Here is a 9339-nt window from a genome sequence, read left to right as displayed (position 1 = left end):
TTTATGATGTTGAGAATAATTTGTATGAAGTTGTTGATTGGCCAAAATGTCTCATTTGATGTATAAATTTCAGATTGGTTAGAAAAACTCAATCACAATATTTGTGACGAACAGACTGTGGAAATCACTCAAGTTGCATATTTCCAAAGTCAATTCACTTTCTTTTTGCGATTTCCCCTCCTTTCCCCTCAAAAATAGAGAATGTTGATTTTTCTCAATTTCCTTTCCTTTCCATTCCCTTCTTCCATTCAGCTCACGAAATCATCAGAAAATATCAATCCCCTCCTTTTCTTCATCTTTCCCTGTCTCTTCCATAAAATCATTTCCTTTCATAAAAAATACCCCTCTTTCATTTGAACACTTCAGAATATTCATCTTCTTTCCCGCTTTTGCCCTCTTTTCCTTTTTTTCAAATTCCATATCTCCTTTCAACCATAAGCCCTCTTTCATCATCTCCAACCACTTCTCTACATATTTTCTACATTTTCTTCTATAAATCTCCATCTGCTCTTCTCCATCCCTTTGTCTCCAAATTTCTTTCATTCAAAAACCCCTATTGAAACATTAACATTCCATAAAATTCTCAACATCCACCCCCTGCCACAAAAATTAAACTTCCTTCTCTTCTCTGCTCCATATCCCTCCTATGCATAGTGTTGATGAAATAAACATCAAATACTTCTTTTAATGGTTGAGAATACTATTAAAGGAGATGATCATGCCAAAAACAGAAAAAACACCTCTGCACATCCACCACGATGTGTACGGGCTGAGAAGACCCTCCAGTGAGATACACGATGTATTTTGTGGAGATGCATTCCATGCTGCAATTTGACCATTCTGAGACTGAAATGAAGAGATTGATTTATTTTTTGAATGATGATTGTTGTGGAAATGAGTGTGTTTGGCAAAAAGCAGTCGAAGTTCAGTTTGGTCTTTATTTATTTTCTTTATATGAACATTTGCCTTTTGATGTTTTTTGTGTTGTTTTCAGGGCAGGAGGTGGAAAAGAATGAAAATGAATGAAAGCGGGATATCTCGTTGTGCAGGGTGGCTATGGAGTTGGGAGAGCGAATTCATATGGAAAGTGCCCAGGGTGAAGGGATTGGGAAGGGAATTGGAGATGATATTTTCAGACGAAAAACAATGATATTTTTCAATGATGAGGGTGGAATTGAGCAGAATGCATGAATTTCACATTTTTCAGAAGGAAGGGAAATCGATGCACTTGATGGATAAATGACTTATGGAAAGGATGGTTGGGGAATCAGATGATGAAACACTTGAAAACGAAAGGAATAATGAAATTGAATTGGAGGAAAACAGGTGCCAACGGGATAAAATATAGGCATTGGCTTAAAAATAGGTTCTGAAGGTTTGATATTGTTATTTTTTTGAAGTGATTATTATTTTTTTTTAAGAATGCTGAAAGAGCGAAGGATTAGGTGGCTTTGAAGAAGAAGAAGAAAAGCAGGAAAGGAAAAATACAGACAGACAGATGAAATGCGAGATATTATGAAGATGCCTGGCATTAACCTTTGGCGAAGAATTATGTTTGAGGAAAGATGATTTTTTGTGAAAGAAGGGGAAGCGAAAAATTGAATGAAATGGAATGAAAAAGAGATTGACCTATATTTCATATTTTTTGTTGGAAAGAGAGAAAGAATCAAATTGAAATTGCTATGAATTTCAAAGGATATTATTTGCCAGAAGAAGACAAAATCCTGAAGAAGAGAATTTCAATGAAATTCTACGTTGATGAAAATTGATACTCATCATCTCAATTTTCAACAATTAATAATCTCATTCAATCCATTCATCATCATCTTCTTCTTCAAATATATCAACAACATTTCACACAACTTCTTCTTCTTCTTCTTCATTCACTTCATCTGATCGAATTTCTTCACGTTCTGCGTTTGCATCAGAGATTAAGAGAGAAATGAAAAGGAAACAGAGAAATTATACAGCTGAAGGAAAACATAACAAAAAAAATATAAGAAAAAGAAAGAAAAGAAAATCTTGATCAAGGGCTCATGCAAGATGGAAATGAGATTGAGAAGATTGAAGATATTTTTGGAAGAAAGGAAGAAGATGAATGGATTTTAAATATGAGTTGGAAATAAAATTTGAGAAGAGAAGGAAGGTTGAACAGCACAAAAGAGATTATTTGGATAAGAAAAGGAAGATGCTTGAGAAGCGAAAAAAATTGAAAAGCAGAACAACAAAGAAGACAAATCGATGAATTACGGGAGAAATCAAAAGTTATGAAAAAAGAGAGAAAAGAAGGAATGAGAGGAGAGGCGATTATAAAGAAAGCAAAAATGAGAGTAAGTCAGCTATTGAAAGTCTGATAATCTGCAGTTTTATTAATTTGCATTCTTTTTGCTTGGGTTGTTGAACCACATTGCTGGAAAGGAGATTGGGTGATACTGCTGCCATTGAAAAACACATCATTTCCTCTGCCATTTGTTGCAGTATTTCCATCGAAGAAACAAAATGTGATGAATTTGAATCCGCTCATCCAAGTGAAGGTGTTTGTGCAACACAGTCCAGCTCCTCCGCGTGTGGAAGATGCACTTGTCAATTTGTTGTTTTTAAACTGGCAATCATTGATTGAAAATTGATTTGGTTTGTTATTTGGAGGGTCATAAAATGTTAACGATCCGGCTGAATTACCACCAGTATTGGCGATACACATGCAGCTTGAAAACAAGAATTTTGCATTATTTGGCATGTTATTGAGTCTGAAATACCAGCCAGTTCCACACCAATCAGTTATTTCACAAGTTTCCACTTTAATTTGCGAGAATGTCCAAACAGAATTGGATAGAGGATTAACTACACAATTCGCTCCTCCATGTAATGCAGAACAATTTGAAAAATTAGATTTTTCAAAATTAATTTTTGACAAACTGTGACAATACAATGCTCCTCCATGATCGCTTGTTGAACAATTGAAAAACGAACATGAAGTGATTGCGAGACTTGCATATGCACGTTCAACATGAAGTGCACCGCCTGCTGAAGATCCACTACTTGAATTTTCCCATATGCACCATTCAAAGCGATGACTGTTTTGATCGAATGAAGTCAATCTACCTGGTCTCTTTCTGTCGATTTCAGTTCCTTCATATACAACAGGAGCATTTGATGAAGAGCGTGTTTGGTGGAGAAAAGAGGAGTTGAAGGCAGAGAGAGAAGTTGATGGGCTGTTGAGGTTGGGGAGGATGGCGCCATCGATAGGGTTGTGGGTGAGGAGGAAGATGGTTGAGTGGATGGAGAGAGATGAATGAAGAGAGAAGGAGGGGATTGTATTGGTGTTGGTGTTTGTGGAAGTGGAAGAGAGAGAAGAGGAAGTGGTTGAGGTGAATGGATAAAGTGAGTGTGAGGGAAGGGATGGAAGTGAGAGATGGGACGAGAAGGAAATCGAATGATGAATTGGATGTTTTAAAATGGATTGATTTTGTTGAAAGAGCTTTTGCAGTTTGCTATATTTAAAAAAATGAAATTGATCAAATTGTTTCACTTTTCCTTTGAATTATTCCTTTTGATGAAAAAAAATTGCCTTGTGTTTTCTGCAATGAAAATGAAAATTAAAAAATTATAGAAATGAATTTTTGAATCAATAATTAAATTTTTATTTTGTTTCGTTGTCACGTTATCTTCAAAAAAACAAACAGATCGCAATTTATAAAGATATTTATTTCTGAGAAAACTGAAAACACATAATTCAACAAGAAATCGAAATATACCACTGTTATTAAATATTCGTTTTCTGGCTTGAACACTGGATAATTCGGAATTAATAAATCATTTCATTTTTTCATTTCATTTATTTGTGAAAGAACAAGTTTTTAAGAATAAAATGGTGAAAGTGAATTAAAGGATGACTTTATTATTTCATCTTAAAAAATCATTACATTATTGACATTTGGCGTGAATATTTCCACTGTTTATCATTTTGCTAAATTATCTTTGAAATTCTAAAACAAAACACTTCATTTGTAATATTAATCGTTATTTGATACTGTATTTGCATTGACCAATCAAGGATAATGTATTTTTCAATGAAAAAAAGATGATATTGTCAATTTTTCATTAAAACTTTTTTTTGTTTAAATTTCAAAAAAACAAAAATCAATTTTTCAACAAATTTCTGTTCCCACTCACGTAACTTTTCTCATTTGGAAATAATTACATTGCTCAGGTTCTGTTTCCATTTTGGTGAAGTTTTATCAGTTAGAACAGAAAATTGATAATAATATGAAATTTCTATTTAATTTGTAGATTAAACAAAAGGAAGTTTTCAAAAAAAAAATTATCCATAAAGTACTAGCAAACAAAACAAATTATTCATTTGAAATTATTCATTTTGTTTTTTTGGTATTGCATAAAAAGAAAGGAAATAGAATAACTTTCCAATTATTTCAACAATATGTCAGGCTATCATTGTTTGCAATTCATATTTGGAAAAAGAATTTGTATTCTATTATTCATTGTTTCATATAAAATGAGTCCTTTCCATTGAGAGGATAAACTTCATTCTTATTGATGTCTCAAACGTCCTGTCATTCATCATTCCAAAATTATAAAAATTAATAATTTCAATTTTCATTTCTCAAAAAAGAAGAATAATTGTTTTGAAGTGTATTTCTATTCTTTGTTTATTTTTTCAACTTTTTGTTTAAAATTTGTCACTTCAAACATTCACATTTCCAGAATCTACATGTGAAAAACAACTGAAGGATAACACTGAAATATAGATTATTGTTATGATTTCAAAGATAATCACCCAATATTGAACTATTGTTGTCAACAACAGACAAACTTGAGAACGGAGAATATTACTTTTCTCGTTCAGAATATGAAAAAAATCTTGGCCTTCACAACGAATCATTTGAAGAAGAACAGACAAAAAATTTTTTCAAAAAGCTTCTCACAAGAACAAAAATTGTGATAATGAATATTTGAACCTGTGATAACATTCGATTGAAAAAGAATTCAAAAAAGGTGATGATAAATATTAATTGAATATTCATGAAATGATAACTGGGATGCAAATAACTATTTTTCATTTTTTTATTCAGTTGAAAAGAATGATTTGGTGGAAATATCATTGAATAAACTCACATATCAATCAAAACATCACTTGATTGTTTCAACAAAAGAATGAAACCAAAAAACTTATGAGAATGTTTTGTTCTTGGTTTTTCTAAAAAATAGATCCAATAATACAGAATTGAAAAGTGAACAAACGAAGAAATTATCAAATTCAAAGAAAAATATGAATACCAAAATTAACATTCAGAATTTCATTATTTTCGGTCAACAACAATGACTTTTTTTAAGGAAATATTTTTGAATATCAAGTCATTGTTGAACTTGACTTTTGATTCCTTCCAAAATGAAAAATTAATAATTGTTTTTAAAAATCAATTTTTCATTTCCTGGTTGCAAAATAATAAATATAAAAACAGTATATGAAGTGACAAAACAAAAGAAGTACATTCTCAATAAAATAGGTATTTTCGATTGAACAAAAGATAATTCAGATAACAATACAAAAGGTATTTTGACTATTGGGTTAAAAATAAATGATTTTCCAATTATTTGCAGAAATCAAAAGGATATTAATTCTAAAAAGATTCAACAAAAAGAGAAACAAAAAGAAATTCATATTTGCCATCATAGAAATTTCATCGAAAATTGTTTGTGATAAAATAATTAATTATCTCAACATCATATGCAAATAAATGCTAAAATTATTTATTTTGAGAAATTTTCATATTTTGAAGCAAATTCTCGATTTAATTCAATGGCAAAATTCATTCTCTTTCTTTCCATTCACTCCTCTCTCTTTCTTCCCTTCCCTCAATAGCCCATCCACTTCTCTCTCTGCCTTCAATGTCTCTTTCCTCCATCAAACTCGATCTTTACCAAATGATCCTGTGAAATATAACGGATCTGAATCTCAACAAGAGAAATTAAGCAGATTGTCCTTCACTGCTTTGAATAGCTATCTCTTTGAGTGGTGCGAATGGAATGATTCAAATGGAGGAAATAATAATGGTGGTGCTCTTGATGTTTATTGCACAAATGCAAATCTCACAATCACTTCTTGTTCGTTCAACAAATGTACAACCACAGGGAATGGCCAAGGCGGAGCGTTATTGTGCGCATATTTGCTAAACATAGATATCACAAAATCCAATTTCACAAGTTGTTCTGCTTTACATGGAGGAGCAGCTGCAATATGGTATCCACAATCAAATTCTGTTTATTCATTCTCAGAAAACAAAGTTGAAAGTTGCTCAATAACTGATTGGTGTGGAACTGGTTGGTATTTTGGTCTCGATAACATGCCATCAGACGCAAAATTCTTGTTCAAAAATTGTACCTGCATTGCAACTACTGGTGGTGATGCAGCTGGTGCAGTCACATTTCATTGGCTTCCACCAGAAAAACCAAAACAATGCTTGCTCCAAGAGTGCCAGTTCATCAACAACAAAGTCGAAAATCCAACCACCTACGGCGGTGCTGCGCTGTGCTGCACAAGAACATATGATTGGATGAGCGGGTTCAAATTCATCTCATTTTGCTTCTTCGATGGCAACACTGCCAAAAATGGCAGAGGAAACGATGTGTTTTTCAATGGCAGTAGCATCATCCAATCCCCATTCAATCAATGTGGATCAACAACAGAATCAAAAAGAGTGTGGAATCAAGGAACTGCTGATGATGTTGAGTTCAACAGATGGCTTCCTCTCATAACAACATTCAAAATCGTGTCAAATAATGGAGCAAACACCGATCTCTGCGGAATCACACAACTCAGTCCATGCAAAACAATAGAATTCGCTCTTGTTCGCATGACAGATCCCCAAGACGCCTCTCTCACCCTCCTCACCTCAGCATTTGTTCCCACTCAAACACTTTCTTTCAGCGCGGTTGATACAAAAAATCACTGAAAACAATAACCTTTATCTTATTTCTTTATAATTTCTTCCATTTATTAATTTTGACCATTTTCCATATCATAGAAATATCCATCAGCTATCATCTTCTTTTCATCAGAAGTTTATTTTTTTCAATCAATCTTTAATCTCCGCTCGTATAAAACCATTTCTTCGTCATTTCTTCCTCTATTTTCTCCTTTTCATCCAATGCAAATAAAGCTCATTGTTGAAAGCAATTTTCCGTTTTCCTCTCTTCGATCATATCAGAAAGTTCTTCAAAAACATTTATTTTCTCAACTTTCCGATTTCAAAATTTTCGTATCAAATAAGAGCAAGAATCTCTATAATTTCTCTTCAAATATGCCTTTTCCTCTCGATTCCTTTTCTTCCTCATCGTTTCATTTGCAATAATTCGCTGTTGCTTCGTAGCTGTGTAATCAGTCGAAGGCTATTTTCAAACTCATTCATTCCAAACAAAAATTGCTTTTATACCATTTCCTTTTCACTTCATATGCTTGAGTTTAAAAATAATATAAGTCAGAATTGATTCAGTTGTTGATAACGTGCAAACTTTTCTTTGCTTTGTGCAGAATCACTTCCGTGGAAATATAACTTCAGTTGATATTTTGTGAAAGAATGAATAATCATTTGTGCTTCTGAACGAAATGAAAGATGATGCTTGGCCCTGGATTTAACGGGAGTTGAATGAAACGTAAAATTCAACATTATTTTTATTGATCGTTGAAGAAATCGAAGAAGAAGTTGATTTGAATGAAATGAATGAATTTGTGAAGACATCTTTTTTTTCTTCGTAGGAATCGTGATTGAAAAATGAAAAGAAAGCTCCTTTATTGATTGATTGAAGAGACGAAGAAAAGGAAATGAAGCAATTTTCCGTTCAATTTTGCGGAGCTGTTGAATTGAATGGAATAAATGCGTTTGAAGTTCTGTTCTCTGATCCAGAAAAAAGTGTAAAAAAAAATTTGAAGAAGAAGAAGATGATGAAGAAGGTGAAGAAGAAGAAGAAGATGATGATGATGATGAAGGAGAAGAAGGAGAAGAAGGAGAAGAAGGAGAAGAAGGAGAAGAAGGAGAAGGAGAAGGAGAAGGAGAAGGAGAGGGAGAGGGAGAAGGAGAAGGAGAAGGAGAGGGAGAAAGAGAAGGAGAAGGAGAAGGAGGAGAAGATGATGAAACCAATGAAAATGGAGCAATTGAGAATTGTGAAAAAATTCAATCCTTTTAATAAAGATGTTGATGATTACTTGAGGAATGTCGATTGAGAAAAATATATCATTCGATGAGTTGATTTCAGATGAAATTAACAATCTTCATCACAAAACATGTGAAAGTCAGAGAGATGCAAAGAGATAAAGAAGGAAGTCCACAAATCGTTGACTGACTTTGCGTGGTTGAACTGCTTTTCCCTCAGAAAAAGAAAATTATGTTTGTCCAATGATGTCAACAATTCAAATGAACTTCATGCATAATGAGGATATTGGCATAGAAGAATTCGAAATCGAAGAAAGCATTGACGATTGAAGAATCTGATTTCAATTGCAAAAATTTCAAAGGCAAGGAGAAGAAAATAACGAATTTTATGATTATGTGATTGATGTGTCGATTCTGGCAATGAACATCATTTATTGAAGTGAGACTGTTGAGAATGATAGCGAAGGTGAAGAAAAATAGAAGATGTCAGCTTTTCCAGGTCACGTTGGGCGATAGAAAAAACTGAATGTGTTCTGAATGTGAATGCCCAGTCAGCTCATCAGCCCAGATAAAAGAGTCGCTTCTGCCGAACACTCTCACAAATAAGCCAAACAAATTGCTTTTCTCTCTCTTGCAAACTCATGTTAAGCATTGATAGGCTATGCATCATATATGACAGATGGCTGAAGTCACGAATATCATCATCGAATGCAATCCAAACCAGAATAATCTCAAAACTTCTGGTTCTTTTGAAAAAGGATTAAAAGGTTTCTCTCCATGGAATTCCTGTTCATGATCAATCTGTATTTATTCAAAGAACACCTTTAAATAAAAATGAATGAAATAAAAAAATCAAACCATCTTTTTGGCCTTGAATTATTTTCCCATCTCCAATGGATTGGTTATTATCAGCCAAGCAGTCTTTCTTGCTCTCCAAAATTGCCTCTTACTACATAAAAAACAGACAACTGGACAACAAATGGCTGATGAAGAACATCATCAAAAGCAGAAAATCCTTTATGAAACCGATAATGATGCAAGTGAAAGATTATATTATCCAAATAAACAAGAAATCAACTCTTTTTCAAAGACTTATTCAACGCCATATCTTTGTTGATAGTTTTCCAACGTGTTTCGCGTAAATGGCAATGCGTTTGTTGTTGAGGCCTGC

At 33.2% G+C, this 9339-nt stretch overlaps 1 protein-coding gene across 1 annotated transcript; it reads left to right on the top strand.

Annotated features, from left to right (window-relative positions):
• The first annotated feature begins 5424 nt into the window (after positions 1-5424).
• Positions 5425-7911, top strand: MONOS_16993 (uncharacterized protein). The gene has a single exon (XM_067869872.1). It carries the CDS (start codon positions 5757-5759, stop codon positions 6969-6971), a length of 1215 nt encoding a protein of 404 aa, XP_067735473.1. The 5' UTR covers positions 5425-5756; the 3' UTR covers positions 6972-7911.
• The last annotated feature ends 1428 nt before the right edge of the window (positions 7912-9339 follow it).

The sequence above is a fragment of the Monocercomonoides exilis genome (genome assembly GCF_001643675.1).
Source record: "Monocercomonoides exilis strain PA203 chromosome Unknown scaffold3-2548433, whole genome shotgun sequence".
Lineage (NCBI taxonomy): Eukaryota > Preaxostyla > Oxymonadida > Polymastigidae > Monocercomonoides > Monocercomonoides exilis.
This window is presented reverse-complemented; position numbering and strand designations above follow the sequence as displayed.

Coding starts and splice junctions, on each gene's coding strand:
- MONOS_16993 (XM_067869872.1), top strand. CDS start 5,757: ATGCTAAAATTATTTATTTTGAGAAATTTTCATATTTTGAAGCAAATT.